The sequence below is a fragment of the Barbatula barbatula genome (assembly GCF_947034865.1).
Source record: "Barbatula barbatula genome assembly, chromosome: 6".
NCBI classification, from domain to species: Eukaryota; Metazoa; Chordata; class Actinopteri; order Cypriniformes; family Nemacheilidae; genus Barbatula; species Barbatula barbatula.
In genome coordinates, this window is record NC_136765.1 from 25044146 (window position 1) to 25066662 (window position 22517).

The 22517-nt window shown below is 39.7% G+C and overlaps 2 protein-coding genes across 7 annotated transcripts; one reads left to right on the forward strand and one right to left on the reverse strand.

Moving 5' to 3' along the window:
• Positions 1-47: 47 nt before the first annotated feature.
• dlk1 (delta like non-canonical Notch ligand 1) lies at positions 48-3121 on the forward strand (the record flags this gene model as incomplete). Its single annotated transcript, XM_079459377.1, has 5 exons — positions 48-117; positions 235-286; positions 478-578; positions 666-804; positions 1402-3121. 5 exons carry the CDS (start codon positions 48-50, stop codon positions 2108-2110), a joined length of 1071 nt encoding a protein of 356 aa, XP_079315503.1. The 3' UTR covers positions 2111-3121.
• Positions 3122-3637: 516 nt separating this feature from the next.
• On the reverse strand, positions 3638-22409 carry cep170ba (centrosomal protein 170Ba). Of its 6 annotated transcripts, none has more exons than XM_079458418.1 (19): positions 22150-22409; positions 20933-21066; positions 17703-17792; positions 17506-17584; positions 17110-17168; positions 16786-16903; positions 13540-13653; positions 11934-12401; positions 11011-11858; positions 10666-10815; positions 10289-10427; positions 8656-10164; positions 7835-7967; positions 7619-7745; positions 5744-5863; positions 5504-5592; positions 4885-4978; positions 4468-4519; positions 3638-4260 (listed from the first exon to the last, which is right to left on the reverse strand). In XM_079458418.1, the coding sequence occupies exons 2-19, from the start codon at positions 21035-21037 to the stop codon at positions 4064-4066; spliced, it is 4491 nt and encodes a 1496-aa protein (XP_079314544.1). In that variant the 5' UTR covers positions 21038-21066; positions 22150-22409; the 3' UTR covers positions 3638-4063. The 6 variants fall into 6 exon arrangements, with proteins under 6 accessions (XP_079314544.1, XP_079314543.1, XP_079314545.1 ...); XM_079458417.1 differs by having other exon boundaries at positions 7835-8069; positions 17110-17166; positions 17504-17584; positions 22150-22387; XM_079458419.1 differs by having other exon boundaries at positions 22057-22180.
• Positions 22410-22517: the final 108 nt, after the last annotated feature.

A 22517-nucleotide genomic window follows, 5' to 3' on the forward strand; every position in this document is an offset into this window, starting at 1 on the left:
CTCATCTGGATTTCTTTGATGATGTTGATGATGAAGGTTTGAACAGGATGAATGTTTTTCTTGTGCTGGGATTCACGTGCGCGCTGCTCTTCTGCACCTCAGCTGTTTCCACTCAAGGTAACACTGCGATAAAACATCACCTGTCAACATATCAGTGATTCACTTCTTCATATATACAGTGTTGTGTGTTGTTGTTGTTGTTTATTAATGATAAAGATGTGTGTTCCCCTCCAGAGTGTCGCTCTGGATGTGTTCACGGCTTCTGTGAGCGCCCTGGAGAATGCAGGTGTGTGCGCGCATATGATCTGTTGTACATGAACTGCCACAGGTGTGTGTGTGTGTGTGTGTGTGTGTGTGTGTGTGTGTGTGTGTGTGTGTGTGTGTGTGTGTGTGTGTGTGTGTGTGTGTGTAATTCTGTGCTGGTTCATCGTGTAATAAATCGAATAAGTGAGATTGTAAACGTGGTAATAACTGCAGGTGCGGAGCCGGTTGGAGAGGCGTCGCGTGTGATCGGTGCGTCCCGTTGGCGGAACCGGGTCAGTGCGTCTGTGAACGCGGCTGGACGGGAGCGCGCTGTGGTCGGCTCAGAAATATCAGATCTTCATATTTAATAACCAGATAATTTCCTTTAAATGTCTTCAGCTAATATTAAATAATCTTTTCAGACATTCGTTTGTGTTCATCAAAACCCTGCTTTGGAAACTCCAGCTGTCTGAATGTGGGAGATGATTTTATTTGCATCTGTGCTGCTGGATTCACAGGCAAACACTGCCAGCTGAAGAACACACCCTGTTTACCTGATGGGTAACACGAACACACACTCAGTTCAACAGCTGAATAAAACAGCTGTTTAAACACTAAACTTATCCAAGTGTACACTACAGCTGGAGCGGAGTTGGGGGGTTAGATGGTCATTCACTCTCCCATCTACCCTGATAGCACACGTACATCTATTTGATATCTATAAATGTTGTTTGCCCTACATCTCTGAGACGTCTGCTGTCAGATGTCACACAGACCTCTATAAGATGTCCGTAAAATGTGTATGATTATAAATGGATATACAACAGCAGATGTTTTCCAGATCTCCAGTTATTTTGCAGACATCTTCGAGATGTACCTGTGCTATCTGTGCTACACTTCCTACAGTACAGTACTGAGACTCGAGCCTGCAACCTTTACGTTACGAGTCCAACTCTTTAACCAATAGGCCACACACACATGTTGAAGTTTAATGTCGACCATTAAAGTGATAAACTGTTATTTTATCAATACACATACATATTATAGCATCAAAATATGAAATGTGTTATTTGTGCTGTATTAAGCCAGAGAACAAGATACATCAGCAGATGTGTAAAAAAATAAAAAGATATAAAAATGACTCTTTTACATCCGTAGCTCTTCATGCCAGAACGGAGGAACCTGTGGAGACAGCAGTGGATCTGACAAGAGTTCTTGCATCTGTCCGTCTGGATTCACGGGACGTTTCTGTGAGATTAACGTCTGTGATCCCAACCCATGTGAGAATGATGGCATTTGCACCCGTGGTAACCTGACGTTCACCTGCATCTGTCCGCCGGCCTTCTCGGGTCCCGTTTGCAGCTCCAGGCTGTGTTCCAGCGTTCAGTGCATCAACGGAGGGACCTGCTTCAATCATACAGACAGCCTGATCCGATGCGTCTGTCCTCCTGGATTCACCGGCTCATCGTGTGAACTTCATATCAACAAGCTCAAGGTCAAAGTCAAATTTAAAGCTGCAGTCCCCGGTCACACTTTCCACAAATCACATCGACCAGCCGATCGTGAGCTTCTTAAAATCACCATGAAGGAGACGGTCGGGGCGTCCGGTTCTCTGGCCACACAGAGTCAAGTCGTCTGTTTGACCATTCTGGGTCTGCTTACCTGTCTGGTAGTACTTGTCACAACGGGCATCATTTTTTTTAACCGATGTGAGACGTGGATGGCTAATGTGAAGTACAGTCAGCTGGTGCGTCGACGGAGGGATGTTCTCCTGAGAGCCAGCGACGGTGAGGACCACACGATCAACATCATCATACCTGAGAAGATCAAACTGAGTAACTATGGACAGGGTTATACGAGCATATGAATGCATTGGGTTCATAAATCTGATCTCTTTTTTCACATATGAGTATTATTATTAAATGATGCATCATATACACTGTGCACAATTACGGCCTCAACTCAACAATTTGTAGTGAGCTTCAGTTTACAGTCTTGTTGTCATAACTTGCATTCGTGCTCACTTAAACTTACAAAATCTTGGGTTGAGACCTGATGTTTTTTACAGCTTAAAAAGTGTAAGAATACATTTCTGTATTATGAGAAAATAAAACCTTGCCATGAATAACATGTGTTGGCCTTCATGTGGACCAATCGGCAAATGACATCAACGTATCGCGAGAACACATGCTTTGTTTTTTACATCAAATAAAAGAAAATATTTTTTAATCGCACAGCCACTAGCACGTGTGGTTTATTGCGGGTCTATTGTTTATTTAGGATTGTGTTGTTAAATTGATGGTTTATTTTGCGCTTGTTTTTACATTCTCTCGTGCGGTCTTTGCTGCCATCTAGCGGTTAAAGATTAACACATTAACAGCGTTTGATCTTCACTTAACGTAATTGTACTTAATTTTACACACAACTACAAACTCCATGTTAAACGATCTCCTTACATAATTTTGTATTTGCTTTGTTTATTTTTGTGGGATATAGAAGTGAATAATTGATGTGATTCTCTGAGTGTCCAGCAGGCGGCAGTGGCGCGTGTTGCATTACATTACAGCAGGTACAAACTTCAGCTCGTCACATAACACATTACAACACTTATCATTCATACACGTTTGCTTTGGTATTATGGCCTGTTTGATCCATTCAGGATTTTACAATTAGACGACACATTTCTGTGAGTTTACTGTATGTTGCATGTTTAGTTTCTCAGTGAGACTATTTGAGAAACAGAAACTGTAAACATGCTTTCATTTGACTGAATGTGAACATACACAAATGTTATTGTGTATATCACTTATATTTACACTGTTCGTTGACAATTTACTGTGCTGTTGTAAGCATGAGGAAATAAAACACATTTCCCAGAGAACATCCAGACTGGTCATGATGAGAATAACAACAGTATCCAGGACAGACACTTCACATTTTTAGACCTTTTCATTTATTTTTTGACCTCATTACAATCCAGACAACTCTTAGTGTTTTCAGATCAGTTTTGTTCACGTGTCAGACTGAATGGTCATATTACTACTGCAGGTTGTTTTATTTAGTTTTTATTTATTTGGGTATATATATATTTTATTATATACGTTATGTATCAATGCATAGAGGGCCTTACAAACACGTAATTTTTTTATGCAAACATTTAATTTTAATTTCTCCAAATAAGAAGTGGTTTACCGTCTCTGAATTGTGAATTCATGGGCCTTAACATGTATACATTTATATTTAGCATCACGTTATTGTTTGCTGTTATGATATTGTATATTTATTGTCATCATTACTTGTTTTCAGTATAATGCTTTGGAAATACTGTAAACACAATCGTGACAAAAAAGTCATAATTTACAGCTTTGTATTGAAAACATTAGAGAACATTTTTAGTTTGAATAATTCTTTAATGATTCTGAACATATACAAATACTCCTCCATCACAAGACAGAGATTTAAATAATCATGTATATTAGCCATTTATTCATATCAACAATACAAAAAACAAAGAAAATCAATAACAGTGTATTTACAGTCATGACATGTGATGAAATGCCTGTACGAGATTTCATCACGACGTGTGATGTCACATGGGTTGAGGCCTGTATGATCAAGACCGCTTTTTTTGTTTCAAGCAAAAAAACAAATGTGCAAACAGTTCCTGTAATTTTTTCCCAAAAGATAATGCAGACTTGTGGCACAACCAACGATCAGTTGAGTCAAGTTATATTTGATAAAAGTGTCAATGCAGATTTACATTTATGTGCCAAAAGCTTTAAATCAACAACAAAGTGACTAGTGATGATTTCAGCAGCTGTTATGCCATGGAACCGTTTCTGTCTGAGCTTCTAAACGTGCGTCGAGCGCTCTGTGTGGGTCCACCGCCCCGCTGAGAGGTTCTCAAGTCTCTCAATGAGGATCTGGAGCTTCGGACAACAGCTGGAGAAGAGACTGCTGTAGGGAACCTCTTATTGAGATCTGGGTTCTCTCGTGGATCCATGATGGTGTTGATGACTGAAGAGAAGCAGGAGGGAGTTTACAAAGTCACAAAATTCAGAAAAAGGAAACTGGGCATTTAAGGATGAAAACATAATTCATCATTAAAGAGACTACAGACTATAGTACGAGTGAACAATAAATATGAGATGAGTTCTGGTCAAAAGGAAGAAAACGGCAAGTTATGGCATCATAAGAGCTAAAGGTTTACAACAATCCACTGACCTTCCAGCTGTCTCTGAACTCGTCGGAGCTCTTTCAGAATTGATGCAACTTCCTAAAAGAGTGAGAATATGGATTTAAAAAAAAAACATACTTGTTTCTCCAGTACTTTATGACAAACTCCGGTCCTTTTCCTTTCAAACAGATATTTGATATTCATTGATAAAACACCTCATTTCAGAGAAACGGATTCAACTTCCAAACCTGTAAACACTTTATAAATATAATTTTCACCATCCGTATCAAAACATTAACATACTGTATAGTCAATAAAAAGTCAATGTCATTCACCAAGTTCTTCACCAATGTTGGAAGTTCACATTAACATCTACTTCACAGATGACCAAATGTTGATAATTGAATAGTCTTTAATGCATATGAAAAGAAGAAGTGTGTATTAGTGGTGTGATTGTGACAGACCTTGTTTGGGGTTTTAAACGGTGGTGAATCATCAGCAGCATTGACTCTCGCATCAATCTCTTCCAAAATATCTGTCTTATTATGAAACAAAGCCCTGCAAAAAATACACAGCGAGACACCTGCACATTACTGTACATTTGGGCTGCTCGATTGTGACAAAAATCATAATCCCCATTATTTTGCCTAATATTGAGATCCAGATTATTTAACACGATTACTCTATAACTTTAAAACAACATAGAAAACTGTTAAAACTTGGCTTTTAAACTGTAAATTTAACTGAAAAATATTAAGAAATAGCACAGCTGAAACACTGTAAAGGAAAGTGGCGCACTGTGAATTTATACCACAAGAAAAGAGAGGATCCATGCTAAATGGAATGCGGCACAATAATTGTTTTACCTCGATTATTTGTTTTTGTAATTGTTGAAGGCCAAAATCGACAATTACGATTATATTTCAATTTTTTGCCCAGCCCTACTTTACATACAGAAACTACAGACATAGCCATGAAAAACACGCTGGACAGGAGGCTCAAGAACTAAACCTAAAGATAACTCAATCATTTAAATGTCTATGCAGAAGAACGTGTAGAATGATGTGGAAAAACAAGCCTTACTTGATTTTGTCTGTAAGTTCCTCTGTGTTCTCCCGAATAGCGAGTGAAACCTGCGACACTGGATTTAACATGACATCGCTCAAAGAAACCTGACAGAATTAGAAATGTGTGACATTAGAGAAGAGTCGTGACCCATCCCTCACCTGAAATGCTCAGGACTAAACCCCGACATTCACATCATATAATAATATACAGTAGAACATCAAATATCAACTGAAGAATGAGATACAGCATGCCAACCTCATCTTGTCTCGAACTCGGCTGTCTGAGATCTTGATTACAAACAGCCTCATCACCCAACGCAAAACCTGAAGATTCTTTAGGGACATTCAGACTGGTTTCAGGAATCTGATGGCGCAACTGAAAACCAAATAAACAACAGCTCAGTGATGAACACCATGAATAATATACAGAACAAAGATCTTTATGCTCAGACAAACACAGGGAGTTCGCTTATGTCTTACAATGAGAGATGTCAGTGTGAAAGTCTTGTCCCAAGATTTTTTTTCACACATTTTACACACTCTAGTGGGACTTAAATATATCTAGGAGGGATATATATATAAGAGATTTGACAATAAACATGGTAGATAACAGGAAGCGAGAGTTTACAGATCAAAATGTAAGTTGGGAGAATTCGGTCATCATGATCGTAAATGTCATGTACCGCAGGGTAAGATTCAATTAATTTACATTAAACCAGTTTAATATGAAGAGGCACTGACACGTTCATTGCAGGTCAAAAACACATAAACGAAGGTCGACATGACGTTAGAATGGTTTGAACGTTAGCATGGACTCGCTAACTTGACAGTTTCTAGCCAGTGATACCTCGCTGAAGCACACGATGAAATTAACGTACGTTGTAATAATGAGTAATGACAACCGTTTTCTTTGGGACTGGGGTTGAACCAGGTTACTGCGCCCACATGCTGCTTTGTCATGTTTAGGTTTAGCAAATGTAATGAAATAAATGTCTTTCCCCATCCTCTCAGTGTAACTTTGGATCAGTGGGCACCTTGTTTGACCATTTTTGTAGCATAAACACAGTCAAAACGATGAGAGCTTGGGATTTTGCAATGCTTCTCTATGGCGCTGAAACCTAAAGTTGTCCAAGTTCCGGTCCCAGTGCAACTGATACTCAGCTGCCATTTGCTCATCTGCGTTTAAGTGGAAGTCAATTGGCTGGAAGCTATACATAATTCCCTTTATATTCATTTAAAACAAGATATGACATGTTTAAAGGCATTAATTTAAAAATGTTTACTACTTAATAAAAAATTTTTAAATAAATAAAGGCCTTAACAATTCTCATTATCTTAACTATTTAAAACGGTCAATTTCATAGCATGTTTTATCGAAAAACAAGCAAAGCCATGATTATGTTTTTATCAATCACACATTATAAGACATTAATAAATTCTATTTTACTATACATGTTAAATTCATTTAAAAGTGGAGACTATCGGTCATGAGAAGGGAAAAAGTTGTGTTCACGACGTGACAAGAGAATATTACGTTTTTAAACAGAAAAATATAAAGTAATTTGTTAACTACCATTTAAAAGGTACTTAACACATCTTGTGTTTCTTCACATAAAATCTAATTTAATGTAAATATCTTTGTGGATGGATGAGAATATCAGTCCTGGACACTTCTTTCCTTCACTATTTCTTCATCTTCATTATATATGAACATCCTGTAAATCTTTTTTCGGTCATTTTTCGTAATGTGAGAAGTATCTAGTTGAACTCACAATAGTTGTTTTTCACAATATTTAAATTACAACATATAACCCACTCAGACAAATCGTGGCTTGTTACGGTTATGAGAATTTCAGCAGAAAAAGCAATAAAATACTGTGTTAAATAAATAAATGTATACCCTCAGACCTGTAAAGAAGATTATTAGCTAAACCCGTGGTCCTTGATGATTTTTGGTTAGAATGCTGTAAATAACGATCAGTTCCTTGCCAAGACCAACTTATTTGCCTAAAAAGATGTCAAAGTAGCTAAACATCTACTGAAGAAATAATAACACCTATATCTTGACTGGCTATGGGTTAGTACATTTTCTTACGCTTTAACTTGGATAAGAGTATGAAAGGTGAGATACCTCTTCATGGACAGATATTGCAGGTGCCATTGTCTCCACAGAAGCGTTCTGAGATTCGGTGTCTCCAGCGACATCGTGAATCTCTCGAGCCAGAATAGCCAGATCTTTAGCTAGGTCCTGACTCAACCTAACAAATAAAACAGAGTTCTTTTAATAAGCTAAAAGCCCAAGTAAAAAAATAAAGACTGTCAAGAAACATTTGTTGTCATTTCTCACCTGGCAATCTCAGCGCTGTGAGACGTCCAGTTATGGAAGGGGTCGCTCTCGTGTCCCTCACCCTCAGAGTCTCTCTGCCTAGGTACCGCTCGCACCGGACCTGGCAGATGGGTTTTAGGGTTCTGCTGGGCCCCTGAATGATGGGAGCGTTTGAATTTAGGGGTACTATGGTTAGACTCGTACTCATCCTCCGAAGTGGAGGCGTAGTCTGAACCCTTCTGACGTCTCCTGGAGCCTTGGCCCAGGTGATCAGGAATGAGGAGATTGGAACACCGTGTCATCATAGGATGGGTGAGAAACCAAATAGTAGGAAAGACAGAGAGAAAGAGAGAAATGAGAAAGACACCGAAAAACCCATTCATGAGCTGAAAAAGTATTCAAACTGTTATCTCCCCAAATGTCATGAAATAACTTTTTAGTTTGGTGATCTGATTATCAAAAATCTAAAGGTAACGCTTTATTTCGACAGTCCACTTTAGACGTAAGTGAGTTACTTTACAGCTGAGGACAACAAAGTGAACTATCAAAATAAAGTGTGGCCAAAATATTAGTAACGTTTAAGTTGGCCAAATACATGGCTTTTTGTTAGTTAAATACAGTCATTGGCCCAGTCAGGTGACACAAACAGGACACTCAACACTGTGTCAATGGTCAACAAGAGACACCAAAAGTAAACTGGATTAAGATTTGAAAGCTTGACAAATGGGTGCAAAGTCAAACCATCAATGAAAATATTGTTGCATTGCATTTAGCTCACAGTGACAAATGATCAGAATATTATCAATGTAATAAAATATAATTGTCGGCCATGTCCTACTCACTGGCAGTGCTGCTAGCGTATTTGGCACTACTGGAGCGTCCACGAACGATGGGTTGTCTGTTCGGAGGCGCCGAAGTCTTCCGCAGAAGGGCTTTGGGGTCTGGAACTGAAGCTTTCCGTACAGTGTTACTCGACTCTGTACTCTGATTTGAAAAGCCTGTTCGACCTGCGGAAGACTCCGTGTCACTGGGTGTAGTAAAAGAGCCCGTCCTTTTTCTGGGTAATGCTAAGATGTCCAGTCTTGAAAGCTTTTTGGTCTCTTGAGTGACTTTGTTTGCAGAGGGGTTGCTGTCTGAGTTCTGAGACATGCGGTCAGTTTCCATACCTTCATTGTCGGAGGCTTCACCCAAGCGTGCACGGCGAAGCACCGAAGCTCGTGTGGGTCTCGGAGCGGAGAGGCTGTTAGAGCGAGCTAGGGCTTGGTTTACCTTGCCTTTGGACTTGCTCGAGTTCTCCCTCTGAAGGGGAACACTGTTCTTTTTGTAAGGTAAAGAGCTTGATTCTTGATCCGAGACGGCATCAGATCTGAGGGGTGTTGGGGAACTTTGAAGACCTAATCCGAAGTCTACAGAAGTGAGGTTTCGACGAAGCTGAAAATGCTTGCTCGGGTCTGCTTTATCGTTGTTGTCGTTCACACTGGACTGGCTCTTTTTAGACAAGGAGTCTTCAGATGTCTTTGGGGCTGATTTTTCTCTGAAGAGTCCTCGGAGGACCACTGGTTTCCTGGGCACAGAATTGGAAGTGTTTCTTCCACTGACTGTACTGGAGGTGTCTACATCTGATTCCCCAGATGGAGAATCCTCAGGATTGGTGTGGACATTAACTCCTTGTCCCTGCTCCAGAATCTTGGCTTCCAGGACAGCTAGAATGTCTTCAGTGTCTCTGAGGTAAGACTGAGTGTCTTGACCGGTTGCACCTTTAAAAGCATCTAAGGTATCTCTTTCGATGTTAGAAGGTTGACTAGATATATGAGGCAATCTGGATAACTGAATGTCATTACTGGGTCCTTCTTTGGTATAACTTTCCTGTCTGAAAAGTGAAATTGAATTTTCCGTCAAATCAGTTGGCACCTTGCTTTGATCATCAATGGTGGGTGGTGAAAGGTTGTTCTTGCTGAGCTTGGCATTTTGTCTTGTGACAGTAGCTGTTGAGAATTTAGGAGATGAATCTTGGTCTTTCGTAGCCTCATCTTCATTTGCTACGGTCTTGTAAGAGCGGTTCCCTCCAGTTCTGACTGGACTGTGTTTGTACTGCTCAACCACAGAACCATCATCAGACTTACTGGCATCACTCAGGCTGTCCGGGTCTAGATCATCTTGGACACTCAATTTTTGGGGATCCCACCTTTGCTTTTGAGCTTGTGAAGTCCTCTCAGTCATGTAAGAGTCAGACTGGACAAGTATTGTTGGCGGCGGAGTCTCAATCTTGTCTGAAGGAACCAGAGGGAGAACCCGTCTGGCTCTGGTACCTTGGACCACTTCTGAGTTCTCAGCGCTTCGGTTAATCATACCTTTGTGGACGAACAGACATGAAAAAAATCATTATAGTACTGTACCAATCAGTTAAAAAAAACATGCAAGCAAATATTTCAAAATGGGAACATTAGCAAAATTATTAAAATTGGTAATCCATACCTCCGGTGGCAAGATCAACCTGTGTTGGGATATCAAACAGTCCTGACGCAGGACCAGAATCTGCATAGCTGTCTGCCAAACTAGCCCAGCGTGAAACCCACCTAGTGCCTCCAGGTGTCAATGACGTAATCGACTGTATCTGTACAGAAGATTAAACCAATTAAATAAATCAACTGAACGTTGAATTGACAAAAAACACTTAGGAATCAACAAAGAAAGATCAACATTTGAATAAGAATCAGATCAGCTTTCAAAATCAGAAAAAGACAAAAGACACAGACATTAATCAAACCCAAGACAGATCCCAGAGAGAGTATTGTGAGTGTTTAAATGACTGATCACCCTAAGCGAGTATGATTATTTAGGTGAGAGGTTACCTGTACAGGACTCTCGGCAGTGTCATAATGGTCTGTCTGGCCCAGCTTTGGGCTTGAGCTATTCTCATTGAGAAGACTATCATTGCCCTCAGTGTGACCAGCTATAGGTTTAAATGTTGAGATTTGACTGCTGTCGGCAACACCAAACACCTGTTAATGATAAAGGATCTGTCAATACTGAGGGTTTTTATATCTATTTAACCTATTGGAAGTCTACTTATGATTCTCGACAGGATGAAACAGTCAAAGCACTTTTTAATTGATTTGAGCCAAATTTGACAGAGTTACCAACCACCTAAGCATTGGGAAACAGAAGTTTACCAAGCTGAACTGATGGGTTTGTACCTGATTGATCATGCTTCGTGCCTCCACAACATCTTTGTCAGGTCCCTCTTCTTCAATGGTGTAGGTTCCCGCATCACTTAAACTGTCTTCCTCCTCCTGTTTGAGACCCGCAGCTTTGACATCTATACTGTCATCCTCCATGTGTACCGATATAGAGTTCAGAGGTGTTGACGGTTGGTAAAGCGATGTGGAAAGCGTCTGATTCAGGTTATGAGAATTTGAATGAGATGTGGTAGGAAGCCTGCGATGCATCACTGGGGAATGACCATTCGCTGTTGGCGGGGATATCTCGGATGTGGTGTTTAGATTTGATTCACTGGAGTTGTGCTTCCACGTAGAGGCAGAAGGTGTTTTTGAAATTCTCTGCAACTCTCTTGCAAAGTCCTGTGCTAGTTTGGATCTGCGGCCCACGCTCCTGAAAGGTTTTCCCGTCGAGTGGGAGGAAAAATCAGAATTGCTCATCCGGATTTCACTCTTCTCTCGTCGGAGGGATCCAGCCCTCTGAGAGCCATCAGAGCCTTTGAGAGGAATGGTAAACTGTTGAGTAGGTGGATTATAACCGGTAGATGTGTTTGCACCTTTTCGTTTATCCAACTTGTTTTTAAGAGCAGATTGAAAGTCAGGAGACGATATGTTATTGGTGAATGACTGTGAACGTTTTTTCCGTTGACTATCGTCCAAAAATTCGATCACAAAAGCTTGCTTAGGATCTTGATTCTCTTGGCTTTTGGACTCTGGAGTGTAGTTAACAGGGTAACTGTATTCCTCCGGAGGGGTGACAGAATGTGGCAGGACCATCCTATGAGAAACCCCTGAAAGATTTGTTCCATCTGGTTCTTCCAGCTCATCTAGAAATGACAAGTAAAAAGATTTAAGCAAAGACTGTTTTCTAACTACAAGAATGTTTCACTGTGATCCTTTACCTTTGAAAGTCTTATTGTAGTGGTCCTCTGACACAGACTGAACATCTTGATTACCCAGCATGCTTGTATCACTCTGAACCAACCAATCGGCAACTTTGTTTTTCGCCGACATCACTTCAGGAAGCGTGGCTATTGACTCCTTGCCGAGATTCTTGCGCTGACGGAGGGAGAGCTTTGAGACGTGGTCTTTGATTTTCATCTTTCCAGGGGTTTGCTCATCAAACTCAATGGTGAAGGAGGCATGACCCTGCACCACTGGCGGTGTGGGAGGGGGTTTATTGTCTGTGTCTTTTGTGGGTATCTCCTGAACTTCCAGAGCTCCAGTTTTGGGCTTTGACTGGTTTTCCTTTGTAGGGATCTCAAAGTAGCTTGGTTCCTTCCGGTAAGAATAAATAGACTTTCCTTGTCCATCTTGAAGTTCTTCTGGAAATGTATGAACATCACATCCGGAGCCTTCTTTTTGGTTTTCTATAATAGGAGGTAATGCTTTTTATTAAAAACGTATGACAAAGATGGATAAAGACATCTGGCAACCCAGTGTTGATTAGGGCTGGGCAAAAAAAACATTGAAAAATAGATTTATTGTTTTTTACAATGAGGTCGATTCAATATTGATTCTCAAAAGCTGTGAATCGGTTTTTTTTTTGGTATTTCCACAAGCGCTGAACTTTCATTAACGTGACTGTTATTGCTACTACTATCCACTAGATGTCACTTTTCCTTTTACAACACATCATTCATTCATTGCTTAATAAACATGACGGATGTGGGTGTGCTGTCCAATTTAACATCACCTTCACATTAAAGGCAGCGGTTCATATGATGGCAGCATCTCTTCACAGCTAATTTTGTGAAATTGAGTTTGTTCTGCATCCTAAAAGTAAAATAACCTGATCCTGTTTGATCAACATTGTTCTGTTTCAACATACTTCAAGGTGGGGTGTGCGAATTACGCTTGTTTAGCTAATGTCGGGCCGAGAACCAGAACAACCTTGTAGACAATCAGCAGTTAGGTGTACAATGCACAGGACATTAGTCGAGCCGAGCTAATTTAAAAATAAAAGTACATACAGATGTATGTAGTATTGTTAATCTCAATCTATGTTAAATGTAAGAGCAAGCCATCAAATGTAACTAAAGCATCAAAAACCTGAAATAACTGAAATGGGCGAAATGAAACGTTGCTACGGTCAATCTTAATCTCTCTTAAAACTTTGAGACTGGAGAGAAAACACAATGACCTTCACATGAGGCTTTTGGTTAAGCCGGTTGTTAATCTATCACAAGGCAGGCCACTGAGACATGTTTAAAGCTCATGCCAACGTGGAGTTAAGGACTGAATTCCACCAGCTGAAAATCACACCAGGACTTTCTGTTCTCGCAACATGAGAGCTCGATTGCTACACATCATCATCTGAAAAGACTTTGTTTTTTGAAAGGGAATTCACAGGAATCCATGTATGACTTGTATCAAATACTTGATGACCTCTTTGGTGCTCAGACAGCAATAAAAAACTATGACACAAAGTCTCTCTTTTTTGTAGTTTGGGGTTTAATGAGACATGAGAGCAGGAGACAGTTAGAGTTGGGGGTTGAGGTTTCAGACCTGAGTGATGCTCATGACCGTTTGGGTCCGGTCGCTGACCTTTAATATCTTCATCATCATCGCCCCACCAGGACGGCTGACCGTATAGAGGAGTGGGTCTGGAGATGGACTGATCTGTGATGTGAGAACAGAGAGAGATTTGTAATTTGTTATTTTGGGTTCTACACAAGTTAAACTGTATGAAAAGCATTTATTATGAAAGGTTAACCCAGTGACGTCTTCGTTAGGGCTGCCAGATCTACACTTTTACTGTGGAATTTGGTTATTTTTAATTGTTGTTGAAGCTTGTTCTAATTCCGTGGTTTAAAGTTGGATATATTTTTTTCATAATCCGTCAATCTGACGGTAAAACAAAGTGTGTTAATGATTGCAACAAAAAAAACTACTTAAAAACTTAAGTTAAACAGCTTCATTAATTTTATAATTAAGTTAAATTTTCTCCAAGCTGATTTTATTTAACTTAAAAATAATTGAAGACACCTGCAAGTGCTTTTACAGTGTATGCAGTGATTTAAGCGTAATGCAATATAACTGCACATAAATGTATTTTAAATGTATGACTGTAAAATATGTATTTTAGGTAAAGGCTAACATATTTCGAGTTTTTGCGTTGGGGTCAGAGTGTTATAATAGTTTTGATTTTAGTTTTATAAATATTTTTAATTAGCTTAAATTGTTTTCTTTTTCTTTTAATTTTATTTACATTTAGAAACTTCGATCAATACTATTGTAATTGTATGTTTTTTTATGTAGCTATATAAGATTAACAAATTTTTATTTAAATTTTAGTTTATTATTTCAACAATTCATTAATTCAACATTTAAATTTTTCCTTCATTTAGGTTTTTCCAATAATTTTTAAGTCAATATTCAATGTAATTTCAATTAACAGAAACGTTTTCAAAGTTTTAATTTTAGTCAACTAAAATAGCGGTCGGGATCATTGGGCTGGTATAAGTTTACACGGATCTGGCAACCCTGGTTTGCACGTACCAAACAAGGATGTGATGTAACTACTCAGAACGGTTCAAACAGAGCCAACTCCGCCTACTGCAATGACATCAGTAACACATGACCATTCATCTACCTTAGATAGTAGTAAAAGTACCAATTCATAATTATTCTTAAACACAAATACAACTAGCACATTTTTAAATGCACGTTTTTATTTTAAATACATGCTTGAACGATAACTTCTATTTAATACCTTCTTCATAACTGCACGGTTAGCAAGTTTTACATCTTACTGTAAATTGAAACGTTCTATCTCTCTGTGTGTCTGGCCTGCAGCCCATAGGGAAGAAAACAGTCTGGACTCTAGCCAGCGAGACGTGTGCATTCAACGCATCTAAACTGATCTAAACTGTCAGCTGTGTGTTAATGCTGCCTGTCAGTGATAACAGACATACCGAAGCACGGACGCTGTTGTGATGGTGACCGTGTGTTATATCAACAAACAGTTATAACCAGACACAACCAACAAGAACACAACACAAGTTTCACTAGAGGCCAAATAGCTCTTTAAAACAACCAAACTTTATCAGTGTCACTTATCAAACTTATTTCTAACATGTTAATCCATGACACTGAGGTTGACCCACTTTTAAAGGACGCAAGTGAGTATGGGTGGCGACAATATGCAATCTCTGTATGAGAACACACTGACATCTCACAGCCAACACCCAAACCGGACAGGAAGGTCAAAACAAACCTGAGCGCCTTTAAACACAAATAAATACAATTTCTAGACAACAAGGTAAAGAAAACATACTTTTGGAACTTGTGAGATTGTTTACTTGCTGTTCATCAGAGACGTAATGAAATGTTTAATAGTACAAAATATATAAACTAAACAAGGAAACATTCATCTAAAATCGTGAATGTGATTAAACGTGATTTAATCCCATGAGTCAGCTGGGCAGGACCAGGCAACAAAAAACAGGAAGACAAAGATAGTGACGAAACAATGAGTTTCATCAGTGAATATAAAACACTTAATGTAAGATTTAAAAAGAATATACTGTAAATAAACTTCTCTCCCGTTAAGGGACTTACATCATCAATTTATGGATGAGGATTTAAAAATGAAGTATTGTGACCAAGGAGTTACAACACGCTTGTGGTTTAGTATTAAGGTGCATTTATCTCAATAGCTTTCCTTTAATAGAAAGTTCACTCCAAACCCAGTGGACACAGCCAGAACTCTGTTATGATTGAATGATTCAGATCTTCCAGTTCAAGCAGCGATGGAACGTCTCGTTTTTTCCATGAGCAACACTATTCCTGTGCACGAGCACTAACCAAACACGTCTCTGAGTGTCCTTACTCAGTGAGCAAAACTTCACATTAGGACACTCCTTTAGTCTTGGTGACTGCAGGTTTTTGAATTAAGAATTTCCTAAGAACACCCTTTGAAAAAAGACGTAGCCAAGTATGAGCAATAATAACTCGCATTTAACTCCACGAAGTAATTAAAAACAGTTCATATGGTTTTATTTTAGCATTCTTGTCCACATGAATACGTCTGTGTGCAAGCACTGCATCCAATGCGCTCCGGGTAGGCGAGTTTGACAGTAGTTTGGATTTAACCCATGCAGTAATCACATCATGCCGCAGGTTTAGACACCGCAGTCACCTGCAGCGATATTAAACAGATCAATTGTCTGCATCCCGATTTCCTGAAACAAAGTACAACTTAACACTGACGGATCTTTTCACCATCACGTTAACAAATGGCCGGTGAGGTCATTGCTAACATTAGCAATATTCAAACTACATTTGCATTTCCTGAAGGAAACGAGAGCGCAGCATTAGCACTGTAGTCAAGATAGTTTAGGTTGTATTATCTTCTTCAGAGATGCTTTGGTCTTGTCATGACAACCAGCAGGTCTTTGTTTTCTCAAATATGAGAAACACACAAGGGTTGTACAGTAGATGTGATACAGAGAAGGGCTGTGCAAAAAAATACCCCACTTGGTCCAAAGCTTGGTCCATTTCAATATGTATCGTATCGCAATTTATTGTATTGTGACCCATCTATCATGATATGCCCTTGCCAGTACACAGCCCTAATACAGTAGTTGTATTTTATTCCTGTAATCTGATAACAGGCAGATGAAGGGATTGAAAAAGGACTGTCAGTTCTTACCACATTCTCATAAAGGAGATTTTTTTGTAATATAATAGCAATGCTGGTGAATTATTTATAAGGATTGTGTATTGATACAAACATGGTTTGGATGTTACCTGGGATGTTTTTCCGTTCAGTTTTGTCCGTTTTAACATGTCTTTCATCTATATGGGTGCGTTTCTTGGGTTCCAGCGTCTCGTGACTCAGCTGTAGCTGACTTGTGTACTTTTCATGCTGAAATCAAGAAAACTGAAATTACAGTTGAGCTGAGAGACGCGGCATGATAAAAGACAATAGAACGTATTATAACCTATTATAATTTTACATTTTGTCCACACTGGATGTGGGGCAACGCGACACGACAAACCCATTAAGAACAAGCTGTTGTTGTTTTGCGTCGCTCCAATCGCATCCAGTATAGACGCCGTGTCATAATTTACCTTGAGGGCTTCCTCGGGCACTTTGTGTTGGCTTCTCTCCAGAATGTATATATGTGAATGTGCACAAAGTCAAGAACAATAATGTAGCAGATGAACGATACAACAGCAGGACAAAACTTCAAGATCAACGACTTTTTTAAATTGCTTGTACCGTCATTTCTAATGAGCTGATACAACACTGTCCCGCACAACAGATGAGCTCTTAACAAATCTGTCTTATAAACAAGAAAGCTGCTTTTCTGGTCAATATCACATTATCATTTCTGCATGGATATTGTTTTTTCAGGGAGGGTTCAAGGGTGCTGGGAATACGAATGTGATTAAAAACCCTGACACAGAGCACAAGGGATTTACACCGCAGATACGTTCTGTTCATTTTGGTTTGAGGAAGGATATCATATCCAAAGCGAATGACATCAGAGAGCTTCAGGCTGATGTATGTTTGATCAGGGATTCGAAGGTCATTCACGAAGGTCTGTGGACACAAATGAAATGTTTTAGTTTTGTTAGAACATGAGCTTCACTAAGATCCTCAATTACAAATAGAAAACAATTAGACGTACACTTGCAATAGAAAGCTATGGTACACTCACCCCGTTGAGACTGCCCAAGTCTTTGACCAGATGTTCATCCATGGACGCCTCATAGTTTATGACAGCATGCTGTTTGTCCACACTTCGAGACTGTGAAGGTACAAAGAACATGAACTCTTTTGTGTTCAACAGAGCAAAAATAAAAAAGATGAAGTATTTTTTCCTACTATGGGAGTAAATGGCGGGCAAAATCTAAGCATTATTCCAAATATCTTTCTCTGTTTTCATCGGAACAAAGACATTTATACAGATTTGAATCAACTCGAAGGTGAGTAAATGTTGACAGTATCCCTTTAATCTAAAACGTCTGCACAGATATTTGTAAGAACATTGATCCGTCTGCTGGTTTTTATCCAGAGGGCCAAACAGTGTGGCTACACAACGCTATCAGCGTGAGGGGCGGCTCGAAAACGCTTCAGATGTTTCCACAAAAGCGTCTTCTCCTTAGAGACTTATCAGTAAACTTAGATAAACATTTATATTTGGCCACAGGAAGGTCCAATTACACAGTACATTACAGTCGACATTGCTCACGCTTCATAGAGAACTGACCACATTCATTTCCAGCCTCATTAGTGACCATGAGTAATTCTTCTGAGCTGAGGTCACCACACACACTGAGGCTGCATTGTGCCTCCGGTTGTCTTTCTAATTATTTTCCTCTTTTAATGACATTAATTTACATGCACATTAAAATACACTATATGGATGAAAACTCTTCAAGAGTGAATGACACTAAACTTTTGAAAGGTAACTCCAGACTAACTGTTTAAAGATCGCGTATCGCAGGCAGTTTCTGCCAATCTCATATTCTTGAGTGCCTATACAGTACTATTGCATACATCGATCCTTCAAAGAGTATTTAGTTTGATCACATTTCTAAAGAGAGATACAGCAGTACGATTATTTCCGGAAAAACACAAGCTGATAGAGGTGGGACTAGTGGGGAGAGAGGGAGGGAACTACAGCACGAGCACACCACACATCATCCTATTAATCCCTTTGTGTTTTGTACATTATGCACGTACACACCGATTGCCTACAAAACACAGACGTATGACTTTGAGCACTGGGACCGCGCCATCTATCCCTTTTCTAACCATCTGCAAATCCAGCGTTATAGCCCACGTTTATATAACATCCATCACTAAAATGCAATGAACAGACACATCTAAACTTCACTATCGCAAGAGGAACGAGCTGCAGCGCAGTGCAGATCATCTTGATTGCAGGGGCATTTCCTCCGAGGAGGCAAGGGAGACAGTGCCTCCCCTCCCCCTCGAAAATAATCGAAGGAGAATATTATTAACAGTTCAGAAATAAAATAGGACAGCGGATATAACGTATTTAGCTAAATATGAGATAAATCAGCATGTGAAACAGCAACCCCACTCGAAAGAATTCCAAAGGGAGGCAGCGTTTCTCTTGCCTCCTCTAAGCTCATTGACTTTACATATACCCGCTAAAGCGTGCCGTGAGTTTGAGTGGGGGTAATTGAAAAGAATGGAGAAAAGTCACGTGAGAGGAGGCAATGCCTCCAATGGGCTATGATTGGATTAACTCATCAGCGAGATCCCGCCTTCCTGCTCGTCTTCGTCAGACATTTTAAACTGCGGGCGCTAAATTAGATTGAACGTTAATTAAATAGTTTTATTAGTTGTATTAATCAGAGTTTAGGATTCGTGTCGGAGATAGCGGTGGCTGAGGAGTTATCGATTGTTGACAGAATATAACGTGGTTCAGATTTGTTCAAAAACTTTTGCTTGTGATCAGGCTTGCTCAGGATAGCAGCACGGCTAAAGTAAGTCACATCTATTTGATTTGATCTCTTAAATGCTTTGAGTATTTCTGGGACTGCTAATAATTAAATTGATGGTATTGGTAATGATGTTATTCTTATATAGGAAATCCCAAATCTTCCAGAAAAAGATGAAGGTGGTGTTGATGTACCTTTTCCCAAAACAGGGAAAATAAAAAACTAAAAAAGTACATACTGTAATGAACTTGTAGTAATTAAAAGGAATTTTTCACACATAAACACTGAAATGACACTGGTTTTCTGACAAACGCACTTGTTAATAGTGCAGAGATGAACAAAAATGACATGGGTAGAAATCTGCCTCCTCATTTTTTAAGTCCACCGCACACCACTGCTTGATTGTGAGGGGGTCTCGCTCGTCGGTTTGCGGGCTCTTTCTTTCGCCTCGCCTAGCTTTTCCGGGAGAATGGCCAATAAATATTTGATGACACAGGGATCCAGAATTATAAAAACACTTGTGCTGGGGGTCATAAGTCAAACTAGTTTTTTAACAAGTTGACCATATTCAAGCACAAGGAGCCAGCACGTTTAACAGTGTAAAGAAGTCAGAATGCATGACATCGCCCGATCTTTAATATTAAGTGACTCGCTCAAAAGTTTCACACAGGTATTCCAGCAAAGTAAGCACACATTAACAAAGAAGATGATCCACTAACATCCGAAACCACACACTGTCACAATATTGCATTCATGTTAAACACAATACCTATTCTTCTGTCATTTTAAACCTGTCAAATGTCTCGCTTTAAAAGTGTTTTTAAATAAAGCTACTGAACGTGAGCCAGAGTCTGTGGCTGGCAGAATAAGTGACAGAAATACTCTCGTGAATCTCAGTTTATGAGCGATTATGTGGCAGGAGCAAGAGTTTGAGGTTTGGACGCCGTCAGCGTGCATGAACACACAGGACGGGGCTTTTGACTGTTGTGGTGACTGGGCCGTTCTATACTAACCACAGATGAAGAGAAACGTATAAACTGTTTGAAAAAGCAGCATTGTTGTGTCAGCCAAACAAGAGACAGAAAAATGCAAAGGGAGGGACACGGAGACAATCCAACAGAGGGAAATCTGCGTTTTCCTGACTCGTGTCACATTCTGGAAACACGGTGTTTAAAAACAGACGGAAATAAACAAGGACAGAACTTTGTTGTCTTTATCTTTTGAAATGGCAAGAGTTAAAGATATTATTTATCTGTAATGACCTGTATAGCGGGAAGTTATCTGCGTTAGAGGTCAGACCTAAATATGAGATCAATATGAAAACATTAGCTGTGAGGTCACTGAAGCGGACCAAGACTTCAAACTGCTGACATGGTAGACACGAAAGAACTGTAGAAACAAACAAACATCAGCCAATTTGTTGTTTTGGGCCAGTATTTGTTTCAAAACATGTTTGTGTGTATGTAGGGTTCACCTGTAGCATCAGTTCACAGTCTTCTCGGCCAACAAAGATCATCTCCCGTGGCAAACGGTGACGTGTGCCAGAGCTGCTCACGAGGAACCATGATGTCACGCTCATCTTTACACCGTCAACACTCCATCAGCAAGCTGCACGAGATATGAGAGGAACACGATCAGGAACTGACCATTTATATAGAACAAAGTGCATAACAAACCACAATATATCACTTTTACAGACAACGTTTAGAGTTCGGGACTTTTTTTAAATGAGAAATATTTGTACTTTTCACATTAAAGTCCATAAATGCAACAAATTACAATCGGGTCCAAACGTCACAGACGACAATAGAGAAGAAGACATATCATTGTTTGGTGACCTTGAAAAAGTGCACAAAGTAAATCAGTGAACAAAATCCACTGAAGCAAACAAGAACATCAAATAAAAATCTAAAACTCACGTTTCCTTTAGTCTATAATAAATAAGACATTCATGTAATAATGAATACAAATAAGCCACTTTGTATCATCGGAAGACAGTGTCAATGTAAATGTATTAACCAGACATGACATTAGTTCTGTCCCCAAATCAACAAACCAAACTAAAAACTCAACTTTAACCTTAAACGTCACAAGTCCAGGGCCTTGAAATGTTCAAGAACTCACCTGTGAGGAACTTTCCGACTTCACACGCTACAGGTTAAATCAAACTCCTTCACATCATCTCACAAACACAACACACTTCTTAAACAAATCTCTTAAATATCACCATTATAATTATAAACGAAACTTCACGTAACACGTCCTGATGTTCCTGCTCATTCATACGGACGGAGAATCAAACTTCGACGCCTCCCGACACACAATTGCAACACGACAACGCAAACAACACCGCAGCGGAACGCTTTGAAACAGAAAAACATCCTTTAAATAACACACAAAACACTTTAAATAACACACAAAACACTTTAAATAACACACAAAACACTTTAAATAACACACAAAACACTTTAAATGACACACAAAACACACATTAGACAAACTTTAAAGCGCGCGCGCGCGAGCTGTCACATCACAGCGTCCCGTCGCGTAACTCCAAAACGGAGCAAAACCATCGATCACGTAAACGACACGACTCACACAATGTCGCCGAATCAACGCAACCGTGTTGTTTATAATCGCGACATCCGCGCGTCCTGAAGCTGTGACAGAAACACGGGCAGGTAAACACACCTTAAAGGTGAAAAGCGTCCCGGACGGCTCCAGCTCAACCGGAAACGAGAGCAGAGTTTATTCCCGAACATCCACGCGAGCTTTAAGAAACGCAGACACGGTTTTAAACGGCTGCCTGAGGGAATCCCGGGTCAGAAATCACTTATCCCGGTTTATGGGCCGTTGGTCCCGGTGGAGAGCGACTTTAATTCGCGTTAATCCGCCTGTGTGTGAGAGTCTGTCAGGCCGGTCCTCCGGTGACGTCAGAGCCGCCTCAGCCTGGAACGCAACATCAACACAAAACACTTTAAATGACTGAACAACATTGTGTTGATGTTGTTTAGTTCAGTCATTTAAACATCAACACAAAACACTTTAAATGACTGAAC